The 19,177-nt window shown below is 45.6% G+C and overlaps 1 protein-coding gene and 1 pseudogene across 1 annotated transcript; one reads left to right on the top strand and one right to left on the bottom strand.

Annotated features, from left to right (window-relative positions):
- Positions 1-540: 540 nt before the first annotated feature.
- LOC101039527 (uncharacterized) lies at positions 541-3,314 on the bottom strand (annotated as a pseudogene).
- SP5 (Sp5 transcription factor) lies at positions 3,135-5,853 on the top strand. The gene is made up of 2 exons (XM_039470141.2): positions 3,135-3,363; positions 4,058-5,853. Exons 1-2 carry the CDS (start codon positions 3,313-3,315, stop codon positions 5,201-5,203), a joined length of 1,197 nt encoding a protein of 398 aa, XP_039326075.1. The 5' UTR covers positions 3,135-3,312; the 3' UTR covers positions 5,204-5,853.
- Positions 5,854-19,177: the final 13,324 nt, after the last annotated feature.

Genomic DNA, 19,177 nt, shown 5'->3' with positions numbered 1-19,177 from the left:
GCCCCCGCAGCCCCCGCGCTGTCTGGGGCGCGCCTGGCCCTCCCGGGCTTGCTCCCTCCCTCCCGGCTGCGCACTTTTGCAGCGCGCTCGGTCTTTGATGTCTCTTTACATTATGGCAGAGCAGCCACACGCTCTTCCCGGGCACGGGGCTTTGTGTAATGGAACTGACATTTGGCCTTGATACCTGTATCTCTTGGTGATTGTAACAAATTTCTAAAATAAATATTGTACTTTGATCTCTCAGCATTGCATTTTTAATGTACGCTCTCAACATTACTTCATTAAGAACTTTTTTTCAGGAGCTCTGAGGGCCAAGGGGGTTGGGGGAGGCTAAACAGCTATTCGGCAAAGTCTCCAAACTTCAGCTGCGGCCTGGGAGGACCGGAATCTGGGCGGGTTTTCACAAACGGAGATGAGGCCTAGAGCAGCCGACTGCGACCACTCGAGAGGTCCTACTGTACGCTCAGCACAGTCCTGAAGACTTTGCATATATTAACTCTTAAACCTTCAGCCACTCTACTAGGGGCACTATTGTTAAGTCCCATTTTACAAACCGCAAACTGAGGTACACAGAGGCTGAGTACCTTGCTCGCCAAGGTCACCAACTAGAAAGTGGCAGGGCGGGAAAAAATCTGTCTTCAGAGAGCTCAGACTCCGAGCTCTTAACCACCAAGCCACTATCTTTCACCCTATTGCCCACTGACGGTGGTTTAATTGGCTAATGGGGACATCTTAGAGAAAAAAAAGCTAATTCCTGTGACTATGGAGATGTAAAAATGGCTCTTCTGGCCTTTTTGGTAAAGCAGCTATGAGATTCAACAAAAAGCGCTGCCTTCCGTCCTGCTTAGCCCGGCCCTGTTCGCCTGCCTGGGAAAGGGGGCTTCGAAGAGCTCAAAGGAGCAGGAAAGGAAACAAGCGCTAAGGTACCAGATCGCTTCGAGGGTGCGGGCATGTGCCAGCGCGAGTGTGTGTCAAGGAGCTAGCTTTCGACTTGCATCCGGGAAAGGGCTTCCTTGAGTCCCACCCTTCTCCAGGACTCGACTCTTGGACGGGAGCGTGGGAAGGAGCAAATCTGCCAGATCTCGCATGAAACCACTAAGCTCTCTCCCCTTCTCAGCTCCCACAATAGCCGACCTCATCTTCAGAAACCAGATCGGGTCGGCCAAACTGTGGTCACCGATCGCGTTCTACAGGGGACAACTTGTTGGGGGAAAAGGGAGTGTGCGAGAGCGGGTTGAGCGAGGAACCCATTGTATTTGGGTCGCCTGCAGCCCACCGGTCTTCAGTACGATGTTCCCATTCTGCAGGAGCGCCCTGGGCGTGCGAGAAGGTGTGTCTGGAGACATCTCGTCCCGACCCCTGATGGAAGTGCGGAGGGCATACTTATACAGCCCAGACTCCGAGTCCGTTGGAGTTAGGCTAACCTCTGGCGCCGCATTGGGAGATGGGTCACCCTGTCCGTCCTCTTCCGTCAGTCCCGGTCGCCGTGCGGCTCTCGAGAGGAAGATGGGCAGAGAGGCTGGGCGCGAGCTGGTTCGGGACTCCCCCGCGGCTGGCGGGCCGGAGAGTGGAGACCGTGTCCACCAGGAGGCTGGTGAGGGAGAGCAGTAGGCCGAGCTCCGGCGGCCACTCCGCAGTGTGGTCTTGCAAGCCCGGGCCTCGAGGCCTCCATCCCGGTTCACCGCTCCTAATGCTCCAGGGCGGTGAGGACCCCGCGGCGCCCCGTGTGCCTCTTCCTCTTCCCCGCCCGCGCGCTCGTGGGAGGCAATCCCGGGGGCCGCAGCGCCGGGGCAGGATGAGCCCTGTGCCCTGAGCCAGGAGGAGGCAGGCGGCTGACAGCCCCTCCTCCGCAGGAGGTGAGCGGCCAAGGAGGGATGGGGGTCACCCAAGCCCCGGCAAGCTCGTCCCTGCCCAGGGCAAAGCATGCCCCGCGCCTGGTGAGGAACTTTTTCTTTCCAAAGGTGACAGGAACAAGTTTGTACTGACTTTTCTTCCCCCTTCAGGGGCCTCTCTCGTTTGATTTGTGGTTTATGGAACCACAACAACCAGGCTTCCTCGACCGCGCCTTCCTTTTTTCAAGTAGTTCCTGGTCCGTCAGGCTTGCGAGAGCGCACGCCGGCTTGGCAGAGCCCGGAGCGAGAAACCACCAGCAGCGCTGGGGCTTTCGGCACCCCCAGCCCGGCCCAGGACTCCTGGTCGTCCAGGGTGGCCTGGAGAGAAGAGGGCGGGACGGCGCAGCTTCTTCCCCTCGGGTGGGCTTGACGGATCGCCTAGGGTGTCCTGCCAAGTTCAGCTTTGAGGGTACAAGCGGCGCGGATGTTTTTCCCAGGTCCCCTCTTTGCAAAAGTTGTGGCCTGTGGAAAACTTCCCGGTCGCCAGCAGGAACGTCACACGAGAGCCCCGGTCGCTCGTCAGGCGGGCGGCCCTGGAGCGTGCGCGCCACCCAACGCCTCGCTGGGCGGCCGCCCGGCCCCGCCCCGGGTCACAGCCCTGCCCCCGGCCCCACAGCGGCTGGCGGGGGGACACGCGGCAGGTCGGGCGCGATCGGTCCCACGCCCCACCGTAGAACTCGCTTGGGTCCGCTGTGTGCGCCGGCGGGTGCGTGTGCGGCGAGGGTGCAGGGTGTACAAATACAGGGGAGAGTTACACTCCTTCCCGTCCCAAAGTCCCGCGCCTGGAAGCCGAAGGCAGATTTTTCTAGAGATAACAAAGACACTTTGTCACTTTGGGCGCTGCCTTGGTGCAAATCTTTAAATTGCAAGTGTGTGTGTTGCGGGGGGGCGGGAAGAGTGTCTCGAGCAACCCAAGCGCGGGTCTCCAGGCGGCAAGTCCCCCTTTGATCAGGAAAATCCAATTATTTGTGTATATACATTTCCCACATAGTGATTACTTCATTAATTGTCCCGCCTTTATCTCCTCCCTTCCCATCCCCCCTAATAATCAGTTCTTTTATCCAGACCAACAAACACACCATAGGAGCTTTGTGGATTCAAAGGATTTGCTTTCGCTTCTGAAAGAGCCGCTATTCTTTGATGATTGGGTAGCGGCAAACTTCAAAGCCATAAATCTTCCCTCTGACTGGCTGGCGGCCCAGCAAAGTCCTTATCAAATTCTTGGAGGTGATCCTGAAGCGCTCAGACCGCGCGCGGGGCGAGCGAGCGGGGCGCTGCGAGGGGCGAGGGCGGGGAGGGCCCCAGCGCGCAGAGCGGGCTCTGGGGAGGCAGGCTGGGCGGCCGTTCGTCCTCTCCTTCGGGTGTCCATGCCTCCGCGGCGGCGCCTCGCTCCACAGCCAGAGGCCTGGAAGTTGTAGCCATGGCCGCGGTGGCCGTCCTCCGGAACGACTCGCTGCAGGCCTTTCTCCAGGTCAGGGCTGGGCCCGGAGGGGGCGGGAGAAAGGTGGAAAGGGCCCTGTCCGGTTCTCCCCCGGTACTCCGTGCAGCTTGAATCTCAAAGGGAACCCCGCCGGTGGGTGCAGCTGGAGCCAGGCCTAGGGTGCCCACGCCAACTTCACACCTAATCCGGTGTCAAGAGTGTGGCCTTTGCAGGAGGGACGCATGGACCCGGGATTGTTCGGAGGTGCCTGGCCAGCCGAGAACACGACCGGAGCTCACCCTGCTGGGCCCTCCTGCTGATTTCATCCTGGGGCGGGCGGGGGAGGAGCGCGAGGACAGGAGAGCTTAAAAGATGGGAGGGAGGGAGGCTGGGCCGCCGGGTTGTGGGTGTTTCCCGACTCTAACTGACCGCGTAGCCCGGAGTGGCCTGTCGGATGCCTCCCCCTCCCACTTTGCGCCTGCTTCCTCTAAAGCTGGATGGCGTCTCAGTGCACCAACTAGTTTAGCAAGAAGCGCTCGCGTGTCCCACGTTCAGGTAGCGCAGGCTCCAAAAGTTTCCTGCGGCCTGTGGGTGCCTGCGTGGGGTGCGGTGGCGGGGGAGGGACGGCCGCTGCGGAGGAGGGATAGTAGTATAACAGCGGGCGCGGGGGCGGCGGGCAGGCCGGGAGTCGGCGCTTGGAGCTAACCTTTTGTTTCTTCTCTGCCCTCCTTCTCTGCGTATGCAGGACCGCACCCCCAGCGCCTCCCCGGACCTGGGCAAGCACTCGCCCCTGGCACTGCTGGCCGCCACCTGTAGCCGCATCGGCCAGCCGGGCGCGGCGGCGCCCCCGGACTTCCTGCAAGTGCCCTACGACCCCGCGCTGGGCTCCCCCTCTAGGCTCTTCCACCCGTGGACCGCCGACATGCCGGCGCACTCGCCCGGCGCGCTACCGCCTCCGCACCCCAGCCTGGGGCTGACGCCGCAGAAGACGCACCTGCAGCCGTCCTTCGGGGCTGCGCATGAGCTTCCGCTCACACCCCCCGCCGACCCCTCCTACCCCTACGAGTTCTCGCCGGTCAAGATGCTGCCCTCGAGCATGGCGGCTCTGCCAGCTAGCTGCGCGCCCGCCTACGTGCCCTACGCGACTCAGGCCGCGCTGCCGCCCGGCTACTCCAACCTGCTGCCCCCGCCGCCGCCGCCGCCGCCGCCGCCCACCTGCCGCCAGTTGTCACCCAATCCAGCCCCCGACGACCTCCCGTGGTGGAGCATCCCGCAGGCAGGCGCCGGGCCGGGGGCCTCCGGGGTTCCGGGAAGCGGCCTCTCCGGCACTTGTGCCGGGGCCCCCCACGCGCCCCGTTTCCCCGCCTCTGCGGCCGCTGCTGCTGCGGCCGCCGCCGCCCTGCAAAGAGGCCTGGTGTTGGGCCCGTCGGACTTTGCGCAGTACCAGAGCCAGATCGCCGCGCTGCTGCAGACCAAGGCCCCCCTGGCGGCCACGGCCAGGAGGTGCCGCCGCTGCCGCTGCCCCAACTGCCAGGCGGCGGGCGGCGCCCCTGAGGCGGAGCCGGGCAAGAAGAAGCAGCACGTATGCCACGTGCCGGGCTGCGGCAAGGTGTACGGGAAGACGTCGCACCTGAAGGCGCACCTGCGCTGGCACACGGGCGAGCGGCCCTTCGTGTGCAACTGGCTCTTCTGCGGGAAGAGCTTCACGCGCTCCGACGAGCTGCAGCGGCACCTGCGGACTCACACAGGCGAGAAGCGCTTCGCCTGCCCCGAGTGCGGCAAACGCTTCATGCGCAGCGACCATCTAGCCAAGCACGTCAAAACTCACCAGAATAAGAAGCTCAAAGTTGCTGAGGCCGGGGTTAAGCGAGAGGACCTGCGGGACCTGTGAACTCTCCCAGAGGTGGACCCCCTTCCCAGTACCTCTTCGGGAGATCTGGGGACCTGTGGGCAGCTGGCGGAGGGGAGACTCACCAGACGGACTCTCTCCGTTGCTTGCCGCGCAGAATGGAGCCAGGCCCCCAGCTTCCCCGGCCCTTGGACACAGGGACCCAGTTCCCAGGAGCCGGAAAGTAGGGTTGGGACTTGGGGCATTTGGGTCATGATTGGGAGCTCTGCCCTACGCCAGGGTGGTTCCAAACTCTAAACCGTTCCCACCGTAGGAGACGGTGGGGGACCACCCTGGGCTGGCCTTGTATATAGGAAACGCTGCTGAATTGAAGCGGAAGGAACTTGGGAGATTGGAAATAGTGCTCGGGTTTTCGCTAGGACCGGTTTGAGCTTTGTACAGGTTATTTAATAGCTTTGTTAAAAATAATTATAACAATAAAAATGTTACTTTTGTCTTCAGCTCCATGCAGAGCTACAGCATGATATGTCTCTGTAAAGTGATCAGCAGTTGCAGCGTGAAAATAAATACGTTAACTCAGGGGTCACTACGGGAAGACCCCACTGAGCTGGTCTCATTTGATCTTTTCCTCTGGGAGGCTGTACTAAGCAGTCGGCTTTCACCGGGAATTTGATGGTTCCTATAGTCTGCCTTTGTCGGAGGCTTCTTTGGTTTGGAAGGCTCTGGGCAAATGTGTTGGGTGCAGGAATGGAAGAAGGCAGGCAATTCCGTTTTGTGGCAAAGAGGAAGGGCAAGATTTTTCCAGTCACAGCTTGAGTTGCTCATGCGGCCTTAGGACTTCACCGGAGACTGTTTCTCTTCCAAGTTTGTTTTCACCTGGTGAATTCCCTGTGGCTTTCCATTTGTTGATACTCTTGGGACAGGTCACAGCCGGCTATGCTGGTGTGAAGAGAGATATTAGAGGCGCAAGGATCTGTTCACAGGTGAGACTTAGTGGAGAGGTACGGAGAAACTGGGGACCCTTGTTCAGGTTGGTCTTTGCCTGGGAAAGAACCATGAAGATAGCTTCCCAAGCGTCACTCCTGTATTTCAGTCCCATCAAGATACCCAGTGTTGTCTTGCTTGTTTTCTTCTTAATCTTGCTGTGGAAATCTTAACAAGTCTTACTTCACAGTAATCACCAGGGATTTCTGGTTAGGCCAGGACGTTTAGTTCCATTTTGTATCTTTGAATTTTATTATGTTTTTAATCACTGAAGTAGTCCAAGATTTTTCTCAGGGAAGAGCCAGGAATACTCATAGTTTGGAAATGTGGAAATAGGGTATCTTTTTGTCTAGGTGGCTCACCTTTCTCTAAAAGTTGAAGTTTTGAAGTTTACAAATGTTTTATCGTGTCGAAACTAACTCCTTGATGTTTTCTAATATTTGAGTTTTTAAACCGGTAACTGAGCCTTTAATCGGCAGTTAAATCTTCTGATTTAAGATTAGCAAAGCACAGAAAATGTTCTAAATTTTATTAACATGTTAAGCTAGAATCATTAATGCCAAATTTTAATAGAGCCGAATAATCTTTTCATTAAAGAAGTTCTACAAATTGATAGGATTTTGCAGTTTACAAACTGCTTATACCTTGCCTTTTGTTTGAAGTCAGACTGAAGGATCAGTTTTTAAAAGCTTTGACGGTTGTTCTTGAATCTTATATTAAGTAAAACACAAACATCAACATAATTGAGATAAGAATTACTTTTATACTCCTAAGAGATAGTATTTTTATTCTGGAACTTGGGACAAGGTAGTAAATGAATATTAGATTCATGGTGGCAATATGCCTTAGAATAAGAGAAATTGGAACTATTTAATGACAAATTAGAATGTGAGTCTTCATGGTTCTTTATCCAGGAAGAGAAGTCTGTGTTAAATTTTCAAGGGTGTGGCAGTTTTCCAAGCAATAGTGATAAAGTTGCTAGGCACTAACATTAATATACACCTAAATATGTAATCTTAATCAAAATCATTGGATCCAAATCATTAGATTAAGACTACACATTTTGATGTATAAATCAATGAAAAAAGTTATAGAAACTCACCTTTCCATGAAAAGTTACAGAAATTCACATCTGAACCATGCCCTGGGATTGACTATAGATTCAGAAAAGAATTTTTGGAAAGTGGTGGGAAAGAGGAATCCTTGTTAGAAAGTGAAAAGACCAAAGGCTCTGGACTCAAAATTTGAAATGATTCTTTTATGTGAAAGAATGCTCTTAGTAGAGAAAGAAAAATGGCAATTTCAAAATGAGTCTCCTAGCTATAATTGACAGATCCAATCATTTATTTAGAGATGTTAAGGTAAAGTTGTCTTATAACTTTTTGGTTGTTAAGACAAAAAGTAGATAAAAATATATGGAATTTAATATCTAAACAAATGAGATATTGGAAATAGATAACTTTGTAGTTATTAAGAGAAAAACTAGATTAAGCTATATGGAATTTACTAAAATATCTACTAAATTTACTAAAAATATATATATGTATAATTTTTTAAAACAGAACAAAGTCATATGACAGAATAACTTATGGTTTTACTTAATTGCACCTGCAAACTAAAAAAGTAATGGTGTTTAACTTGGTACAACTGAAAAGGTTGCTCATTGTACCACTGCAAATCTGATAGAATTTGCAATATTTCAAAAGCAGGCAACATTATAAAGTAAATTTAATCCACCAGCTTCATTCAAGTTTTCACTTAAAGATCCCAGCACACAATTCAATGAAGTTTAAATAACTAATTGCAGAAAATATGTTAATGATTGCCTCAAATGTCAGTAGACATTATAAATTTTAAAGCAGCTGTTTTGTTAGCATGCAATTATAATGTAAAGTTTTATTTATATATTTATTTATTTATTTATTTTTATTTATTTTAAGACAGAGTCTCACTCTATCACCAGGCTGGAGTGACGTGGCACAATCTTGGCTTACTGCAACCTCTGACTCCCTGGTTCAAGTGATTCTCCTGCCTCAGCCTCCTGAGTAGCTGGGATTACAGGCACGCACCTCAACACCCAGCTAACTTTCGTATTTTTAGTAGAGACATAGAGTTCACCATGTTGGCCAGGATAGTCTCGATCTCCTGACCTCGTGGTCCGCCTTCCTTGGCCTCCAAAGTGCTGGAATTACAGGCATTAGCCACTGTGCCCGGCCCGAGTGTTAATATTTTAAAAAATACTAAAATCCATGTGATGTTATTTTAATTTTAACAGTTTTTGAAGTATTTTGAGCAAAACCTTTGAAACATGGAGAAACTGCATTATCAGTAAATTAATTAATTTAGAATTGTGTCTTTCTGAACTTATTAACACTAGTTTTCTGCTTTTCTCAAGAAACAATTGTGCAAATACACTCTTCACTGATCACTAGTTTTAAATAGTACTGGTAATAAATGAAAGTAAAGTAAATTATGTTAAAGAAAATACAACTGAGCTGGGCGCGGTGGCTCAAGCCTGTAATCCCAGCACTTTGGGAGGCCAAGGCGGGTGGATCACGAGGTCAAGAGATCGAGACCAACCTGGTCAACAAGGTGAAACCCCGTCTCTACTAAAAATACAAAAAATTAGCTGGGCATGGTGGCGCGTGCCTGTAATCCTAGCTACTCAGGAGGCTGAGGCAGGAGAATTGCCTGAACCCACGAGGCGGAGGTTGCGGTGAGCCGAGATCACGCCATTGCACTCCAGCCTGGGTAACAAGAGCAAAACTCCGTCTCAAACCAAAAAAAAAAAAAAAAAAATACAACTGTAATCTCCCATGTTATGTTATTTTCTAGTTTCAACTAGTGCTTAAATCTTCTGACTATATTGCATATTCTTTTAAACTAGTTTACTGTAGTCAAATAAAATATGCCAATTTAAAAATTAATCTTGCCAAGCATGCCTCTTGCAGAAACCTATTTGAAACAGTAACATTTGTAGAAAAGTCAGTTTTTTACCCCAAGTTGTACTATTTTTTATTCTAATATTGTGGGGTTTTAAGTAATTAGTTTAAAGCAACTTCTTCAGTGTTTTCTATTTATTTCATTTCTGCCATAACCGTTTCATAGAATATTGTTACAGCTATGACTTCAAATTCACATAAACATCTAGTAAGTTGTTCAGGGTTCTAAAATTGCAAGCCACTTTTACTTGCATTAGCTCATCATATCAAATAATGACTGGTCAAGGTAAGTTGACCATTCTCACTGGAAAATGGTCTGTGTTATAGAATCAGATTCAAACCTTAAGCTTTGCGTTATAGTAAGCGTAATTACAGTTTGCTAGTGTCCCAAACTGAGGGCCACTCAAAACAAGTGATATTAATTTTCTATTAAATATCATGACCTTCTTCTGGTTTGCATGATAGAGGGAACTTTAAAAGAGTATGAGAACCAGGGCAGTTTTGAAATGTTATGTGCCACCATAGTTCAATAGAGTAGGAAAAAATAAGAAAAATATCTAGATAGATGTATGTTGGTAATGAGATACATGTTTAGATTAATACAACAAAATAACACATTTCATTATTGGGCCACTATAATGGCAACCTGATTAGCGTGGCATGCAATCTATTTAATATAGGCAGTAAAATTTTTTCTCTGATGTTCAGACTCAACACATTTTTGTATAAAGATCTTGATGTCAGTTGCTCCTTCCTTGATTGTTTTTAAGGAATCCGATATGTTGCCAGAAACAGCAATGTCTCAGATTAATTTGTGGACATTGTAGAATAACGTAATGTTCCTTACTATAATGAACTAGTGGTATTTGTTCAACAAAGATGTAATCAAACAGCTATTGACTGAGAGTTTCATAATTGTTTTACTATTACAACTTCTTAATACCAGTTGAAGATTTGTACATGATGACTGATATAGTTTCATGCTGACACTTTGATGACTTCCCTTTCTAGACTTTACATACTTTTCTTTCCGTGTCTTTAGAAATTATCTAAAATATAATCCTCCATTGGATATTTGAGACTTAATTCATAATTCAGTCCTTGCATATGAACTATAGTAGTCTCTACATAACACATAATAAACCACATTAACTAATACATTTTGGTTGTCTACCTAATACCAACATTTAATTCAGGGTAAATAAATCTAGCTATTGGTTTGATACCACCTGGAAAATCTGCAACTTTCACTTTTTAAAAAGTTGTTTCAGCATGATGAAGATTCATTATGCCTATTATGAAATAGAAGTTCATTTTACAGTAAAACTATTCATCTAATATTTTCATTACTTATCAAAATTCTGATATCAACATACACTAAACTTTTCTAAAGTCTAAGGCAGTGTCTTGATGTCATCTGATTTTTTAATATATAGTTACACCGTTCAGTCATATACGGGTGCTTTCTAATCATTTTATGTTTAGCATAATCTAAAACACAGATGGAAAACATCTGGCCCTCAGCTTAATTTTACCCAATTCATGAGGCAGATATCAAGGCTAACTCATTTATGCTTATGGTTGGGAAAATGTGTCCTAATTTTAAAAATATTTGGTGGCAATTTCCTGAAAGTCTACACCAGATACCATGAAAGCTCATTTCCCTTATTTCTATGTGAGTTTTATCCTCACAAATTCTATGTCTTGCTTTCTTTTCCATTCTGACTTGTGGATGTTACATGTCTTCTATATATCCATGTCCATCTCTAGCATGGAAGCTTTCATTTTTTGTGTCATGTGTCTCTCTTGCTTTTCTCAAAGTATTTATGTCCATGATTTGATTTTGCTCCCAATAATGCAGAACTCAACAGGATTCTAAAATGTATTTTAAATCTGTTGGTTTTGTTGTTGTTGTTGTTTTTGTTTGTTTATTGAGACAGAGTCTCACTCTGTCACCCAGACTGGAGTGCAGTGGCGTGATCTTGGCTCACTGCAACCTCAGTCTCCAGGGTTCAAGCAATTCTCCTGCCTCAGCCTCCCAAGTAGCTGGGATTACAGGCGCCCACTGCAACACCCAGCTAATTTTTGTATTTTAGTAGAGATGTGGTATCGCCACATTGGTCAGGCTGGTCTCAAACTTCTGGCCTTAGATGATCCACCCACCTCGGCCTCCCAAAGTGCTGGGATTACAGGTGTGAACCATCACTCCTGGCTGTATTTTTTAGTAGACATTTGTATTCTTTGGTCTAAATTTTACATGTGAGTGAATTAAATTTATAGTCCTATTTGTAGATGCAATTCATATTTTATTTATAGTACATGGCTGATGTTTCCTGTGAATTTGTGAACATCAGTGGGAAAAATACATGGCAATTTAAAGAAAAATTATAAAATATAGTAGAAAATTATGGTTTGAGGTAATACCAGTTTGCATAGACTTTAGTAAGTAAAAAACATATGAATGAAGTATATTTATATACCTAAGTGGTTAAACATAGCCCTTTATTTTTTGAGCTAAAATTTAAATGAGGGGAATGTGAACTAAGACATGTAAGCACATAGCTATGTATATCTCTCATTGTGGTTATTATCTTCAATGAAGACTTGTTATTCTTTTAAGCATTTTTCTCCTGTTTGATCCTTGAGGTCCATGTCATCTCTTGATAACACTGCAGACAACTGCCAGGAAAGTCATCGTGGTAAGAAATTCTGTAGTGAGCCTGTATTTGAAGTAGGAAGTTTTGAAGTCGTTTTCTAGGGAGAAAGCATTTCCTTCATCAGTCGTGATTCAGACCTGTCAATAGCAAGCCTGTGTGCCCTGAGCAGCCAGCTCCTGGAGGCTGTGGGGCTGTGGCTGCCCCTTGCTTCTGGAGCAGGGAGATTTGGAAGTAAGGAAAGAGGAAACAAATCATGGGGAATAACAGATGTGGGAATACCCTATCTAAACAGGATATCAAAAGGGGTTGAAATAGGATCATTGGGTAGAAGTAAAAAGGCAAGGTTTGAGCAACTTCTCAAACTTGAAATGGACCCCACAGAGGAAGGTGTTTCCCTCACCCCAGGGTTTTGGTATTTTGTGTTTCGTATTTTGGGGTTTTTTTTTTACTAAAGTTGAGTATGAGTAGGCTATAGAGGAGGTGTGGTGGACTTCAAGGACCTTTGGACTGGGATTATCCTTATGGTGTCTTCCAAAGCTGAAATGCCTCAAATCTAATATCTATATGCCAAAAAGTCTGAATAAATCTTATTATAGCTGGGCACAGTGGCGCATGCCTATAATCTCAACTACTCAGGAAGCTGAGGCAGGAGAATCACTTGAACCCAGGAATCAGAGGTTGCAGTGAACAGAGACCACACCACTGCACTCCAGCCTGGGTGGCAGAGTGAGACACTGTCTAAAAAAAAAAAAAAAAAAAAAAAAAAAATATGTGAGCTGCATACTTAACTTGATATTTGTTATTTATAATTATTACGTGTAGGAAACTAGGCACAAAACATGTATATATAACTAAATTCAATTTACCAAACAATGATGTGAAGTCTACAAGATATAAGGTGCAATGAGAATTTAAAGACGAACACGTTCCTTCAAAGAGCTCACAGTCACAAAGGAGATAAAACAAAACAAAGGCCCAAATGAATGTAATACAATGCCTCATGCCTGCCAAAAGTGACCAACAAAACTCCCCTAAAAACACTAAGGAAAGAGAAATTACTTCAGGTAATAACAATGATAAACTGTTTTATTCCACAAATGGATATTCTGCTTTGAAAAACAACAATCCCCAAACTGCATCTGTGGCATTCAGAATCCAATTAGATTTTTATCCAGAGCTGTTAGTTCAAGACAATGTGGTCCCCAGAATGGCAGCATCAGCATCACTTGGGATCACTGGTTAGAAATGCAGATTCTGGGATCCAACCGCCAGACTTACTAAATCAGAAACTCTGGGAACCGCCTGGCAATCTGTGTTTTAACAAGCCCTCCAGGTGATTCTAATGCACGCTGATGTTCAAGAACCACGCTGATATTTTAACCATGTGTAAGATGGAAAATATATAAGCAAATTCTAGCCTAAGACACTTCTCTCAAGTTACTCTGGGGAAATAGAAAATGCATGGCCTGGCCGGGCACGGTGGCTCACGGCTGTAATCCCAGCACTTTGGGAGGCAGAGGCAAGTAGATCACCTGAGGTCAGGTATTTGAGACCAGGCTGGCCAACATGGTGAAACCCCCACTTCTACTAAAAATACAAAAATTAGCTGGGCATGGTGGCAAGCGCCTATAATCCCAGCTACTCAGGAGGCTGAGACAGGAGAATTGCTTGAATCCAGGAGGCAGAGGTTGCAGTGAGCCGACATTGCAATATTGTACTCCAGCCCGGGTGACAGAGTGAGATCCATAAAGGAAAAGAAAATGGATAGACCATTTGGCTGAAATTCTCACCCGGTTGAGAATACAGCAATAGTCTTAATGAAATATTGATCCTTACATGCATGTTAGGTAATTATGTAGACAACTGTCCTTTTATAGTATGTAATACCAATAGAGTATTTACATTTTTGAATTATAAATCACATATTTTATATGTTAGTGGAATTTTCCCCATTAAGTTGAACAGTGACTTTAGCAATATCTGTTTTCCTAAAGGGAACAGTCAGCTAACTAAGCAGTATTTAGTGTCATTGGATAATGAATAACAAAACATCATGAGACACTTATAAACTCCACCACTAAGAGTGAAAAACACATACATATTCTGTGCTGCAGAAATGCAATGATGGCTCTTCTAAAAGATAAGCATAGTCACCACCAGCCTGTTTTGCTACAATAGCTTTTTTTTTTTTTTTTTTTTTTAATGGAGTCTTGCTCTGTTGCCCAGGCTGGAGTGCGGTGCGCAATCTTGGCTCACTGCAACTTCCGCCTCCCAGGTTTAAGTGATTCTCCTGCCTCAGTCTCCCAAGTAGCTGGGACTACAAGCGTATGTCACCATGCCTGGCTATTTTTGTATTTTTAGTAGAGACGGGATTTCACCATATTGGTCCGGCTGGTCTTGAACTCCTGCCTTCGTGATCTACCTGCCTTGGCCTCCCAAAGTGCTGGGATTATAGGCATGAGCCACTGTGCCCAGCCTACCATAGCTTCTTAAAACTACCCACAGGGAAGTGTAGGAGCCTGGAGCTTCTCTGTAGTAAACATAAAAACTTCGTGGATATTTATCTAAACCAAGAATGTTCACTTTCCTCAGTTCTAGCCCAATTCTCATTGGTCCACCTTTTTTCTCCTCCACGCAGTCTTGCTCGAAGTGCATTTCAGGGCTGTTTCCCAGACCAGAACATGATTTAGTAAAATTTTTTGGCAGTTGATTTCTGACCTTTGGAATTATAGAAGGCTGCTGGGAATTACCCATACTAGGGAAGCCTAAAACGTGAATGAAAATACCTCCATGATTTTTTTTTCAGGGAATGGGCCCCTCACTCTGCCCCCAAGTCTAAACTATCCAATCATCATTGTTTGATGTCCTTTAGGAGGCCCCCTAGTGAACAATAAGAAGCTAGGATGATGCTGATTGTAGCATATTCCCAAGGAGTCCCCAAATCCCTGAGAGATCAAGGGAGCTCTCTAAGATGAGATAAATCTCTCCAGCCACAACTCACAGAATTTAGCATGCTGGGGTTGGAAGAGACTTAAAAATCACTGACTCTGAGGCCACGTGTAGTGGCACACGCCTCTAATCCTAGCACTTTGGGAGGCTGAGGTAGGCAAATCACCTGAGGTCAGGAGTTCGAGACAAGTCATAGCCAACATAGTGAAACCCCATCTCTACTAAAAATACAAAAATTAGCTGGGCATGGTGGCAGGTGCCAGTAATCTCAGTTACTCAGGAAGCAGGAGACTTGCTTGAACCAGGAGGCAGAGGTTGCAGTGAGCTGAGATTGCACCACTGCACTCCAGCCTGGGCAGCAGAGGGAGACTCCATCTCAAAAAAAAAAAAAAAAAAAAAAAAAATTACCAACTCTGACCCTCTCATTTAACAGAAGAGAAAACAGTATGCCAGATTCAGTGACACCATCATTACCCATGACGCATTAACAAGTAAGCACACTCAATAGCAATCCCGCAGCCTAGCAAAAGGAGAGATGGTTGAGGAGCACAGAGACTGAGAGAAGACTCAAGGAAGAAATATAGAGAGAAGCTTTGGTCTGAAATTGCCAAAGGACACGAATGGTGGCTCTCAGCTTTTTACATGCATGAAAATTACATAGGATGCTTATTTAAATGGAAGATCCTGAGCTACATCCCTTGAACTGCTGATTTGTTTGGTCCAGGAGTGAGGAAGCTGGTTTCATTATAACCATCACCCCAGTTCTAAGACAGGTGGTTGGAAGATCACCAGTAGAGAATGCTTCCTTACAAGAGAAAACATAGTGAATGGGTAACATCCACACATTTTGACAATGGCAAATGCTCAGGTAATAAATCCTATCTAATTTTCCTTTTTTAAAAGTCGACAGTTGATTGCTGAGGTCTGACACAATATATTCCATGATCTTGAAGAGGAGAAGTGACTTAGAAGCTTTATCTTATTTACCTGGGTCTGTGTCAAATGCGCAGTAGATGTTACGATCCTTTTCCTGTCAAAATATAAGAATAAAGACACTAAACAGTCACTTGGGTTTTCTAAATTCCCAACTAAAATTAATTAAATTCTGAACTGACGTCACAAAAATTGAGTTAAATATATATGTTCTAGTTTTTTTTCTGGGCTCATATCTTTCTGTGACAGTTCAGAATCAAAGAGTCATTAAGGTTTATAACCAAAATGATCTCAGAGTTCACCAAATCAAATCTCTTTATTGTACAGACGAACCAACCAATACTCATCAGTGTCCAGCCCTAATAGAGTTTGCATTCTAGTAAAGTCACCATGTTGTAAAATTTTACTCCCTCCTCTGATGTCTCTTCCCCCTTTATCATTCCATTCACTTTCAGATTCATGTATTCCACAAATATTTATTAAATGTTTACAGATGGCACAGATGAACATCTGTTATGAAAAAGTCATACAAGATTCTTGCCTTTATGGACCCTGCAGTCCAGTAAGAAATACAGAAAGTTAGCAGAATACCCAGGGACACCAGGAGAGCAGAGGCTATTCACTACCACATACCAGAGACTAATATAGTGCCTGGCAAAATACATACTCAGTAACTATTTTGCTCTGAATATAAGGTACTACAAGTATGGTCAGTATAGTAAAGATGCCATAGTTTTAACTGGTATTATTGCTTTCCATTAGCATCTATAAGAGGTGCATTCAGATTAAAGACCAGAATCCCTTTCTTCCTTGAGCTGTTTGAGTGGGGGCATAGCGGTGGTTCTAGGAAGCTGCTAATTGTCTCTCTCTACCACTCCCAGAATCCTGGGTCTGATGGCTTCTCTGAGGCAATCTCAACTTCCCAATATCTAACAGTCACTCCTTTGCATTTCCCAAGTCTCATTACTCCAGCTTTTAAAGACATTCCTGGCCAGACACAGTGGCTCATGCCTGTAATCTTAGCACTTTGGGAGGCCAAAGCAGATGGATCACCTGAGGTCAAGAGTTCAAGACCAGCCTGACCAACATGGAGAAACCCTGTCTCTAATAAAAATACAAAATTAACTGGGCATGGTGGCACATGCCTGTAATCCCAACTACTTGGGAGGCTGAGGCAGGAGAATCACTTTAACCCATGAGGCGGAGGTTTCAGTGAGCCAAGATCGTGCCACTGCATTCCAGTCTCGACAATAAGAGTGAAACTCGGTCTCCAAAAAAAAAAAAAGCAAAAACCACAAGGCAGGAGGTGGAAGAAGTCACAGCTGAAGAGAGAAGGAGAGTGTCTCAGATCGAGAAGAGGTGGTAGTGGTGTCGGTTTGTGTTGTGTGGAGGACTGATGGATCTGGAGATATGGAAGGGTCATGCCTCAGAAGGAACAGGTATGGTGCTCCTAAAACAGACCTAGAACAGCAGTCTTAACAAAGACCCCTATGTGTTAGTTATTTTTTGTTGCAACAAATTACCAGCAACTTAGAGGCTTCAAATAATATATGTTTATTATCTCACAGGTTCTATGCATCAGAAGTCCAGGCACAGCTTAATTGTATCATCTGCTTCAGGGTCTTTCATAAGGCTACAGTGAAGGTGTCAACCAAGGCTGGGGTCTAATCTGAAGGCTCAATTGGTAAGGGATCCACTTCCAAACTCAAGTGGTTATCGGTAGGATTCAGTTCTTTGTGCGCTGTTGGACTGAGGACCTCAGTTCTTTGCTAGCTATTGCCTAGAGACTGACTTTAGTTTCTTGCCATATGGGCCTCTCCAGCAGGGCTGCTTCATCAAAGCTTGCAAGCTGCAAAGGCAATAAAGTCCGCTAGAATGATGGTGGTACATCTTTAATAATGTAATCACAGAAGTGGCAGCCTATCCATTCTATTCACTTGAAGGAAGTCATTCAAGAAAAAGGGATTACACAAGGGCTTGAGTTCCAGCAGACAGGAATCAGTTAGGGCCATTTTAGAAGCCACCTATCACATCCTGTGATGCACATTTTCAGTAATATGGAGTTACATGTATGGCCATAAAGACTTGGACAAAGAGTTTCTCAGCATCAGCCATGATGCTTTCCTACTGATGAGAGACTACCAATCCCCATCCATTCATACTTTCTTTCTTCCTTTTGGTAATAGTAACCCCCAAGTTTTTGGGAGGTACATGGCTGTCCATCTAGAGATAACATATCCCAGCCTCAATGGCAACTAGGTGTGGCCATATGACTGAGTTCCCACCACTGGCATGTGAGCCTAAGTAAAGTATGTCACTTCTAGTTCACATCCTTAATAGTAAGTTGGATGCTTTCCCTTTCTTCTTTCCTCTTTCTTGAGGCTGAAATGCAGACATGATGGTAAGCATTCAACTCAATCACGTAGATAGGACAACACCCCGGAAGATGGAAGAGCAACAAAACAGAAAGAATAAGAGTCCTCAGACCATCACATAAAGCCGAACAGCCTACTTTTCCTGGGCTGCCTAACCAGCTGGACTTTTATTTGAAAGACAAATAGACCATCTTATTTAAGCCATTGTTACTTGGTACCTGTTACAGTAACTAAACAAATATCCTAAATGATAGATCACAAAATGCTTCATAAGGCAGTTATTAATAGTACTCTTGGTTAGTCTTCCTGGGACAGCTATGAATTACATCCTTTTAAAAGAGTACCTGAGAAAGCAAGCCCAGGTGATATCACCTTTTAAGCTCCTCTTAGGCTGTGTTTGCTGGTGTCCTCAAAATGAGTTCTCACTCCCTCAAGAGTGTCTTCTCAGGATGCTGCTATGGAAGACTCCATCACTGTTTTCCAGCTTTGCCCATACTAAGGTACCCAGAGGACTTCATTCATTCAATTCTTCATTTATTTCACTATTTTAGGGACTCTTCTCATATGGCAGTCACTGTGTCAGGCACCAGGGAAACAGCAGACAACAGAACAGACACAAGCTTTACACTGTCAGGAAGCTGATAGTCTAGTAAGGCAGGAAAGCTGCAAAGATGTATTAAACACGTCTTGATTGAATGAGCCAAATGTTAACATTTTTATGACAGGTAGAAGGATAAAGCAACCCTTTTATTGTCTACTTCTTGTGTTTTGTACTTAACACATAGTTTTGTTCTTAACACGTAATTAAGTACAACACATCTTTAACACATCTTATTTCCTTGAAATAAGATAATTTCAGGGAATTATACAACAAAACAACAACCTGACATTTGTCTTCACGTGCCCTGTAAATTACACAGGAAAACTGAGGCTATCGCATTGCTGAATATATTATGGTCTTTGTGGTAACCAGCCTCAGAGATGGCCCCCAACAGTCCTTGTCTCTTAATTGCCTCAGACTGAAGGAGACCCACTATTTGCACACACATTCCATTAGTGAGAATTAGTCCCATGAACACACCTAGAAGCATAGAGGATGGGAAATATAGAGAATCCCATGGATATTTGTTGAACACTAACTGTGATCTGCCAATATGCTCATCATAAAAATTCAAG

This window comes from Saimiri boliviensis, chromosome 5, assembly GCF_048565385.1.
Source record: "Saimiri boliviensis isolate mSaiBol1 chromosome 5, mSaiBol1.pri, whole genome shotgun sequence".
In the NCBI taxonomy this organism is placed as follows: domain Eukaryota; kingdom Metazoa; phylum Chordata; class Mammalia; order Primates; family Cebidae; genus Saimiri; species Saimiri boliviensis.
Note: the sequence above shows the minus strand (reverse complement) of the source record. Positions and strands in the feature narration are given on the sequence as shown.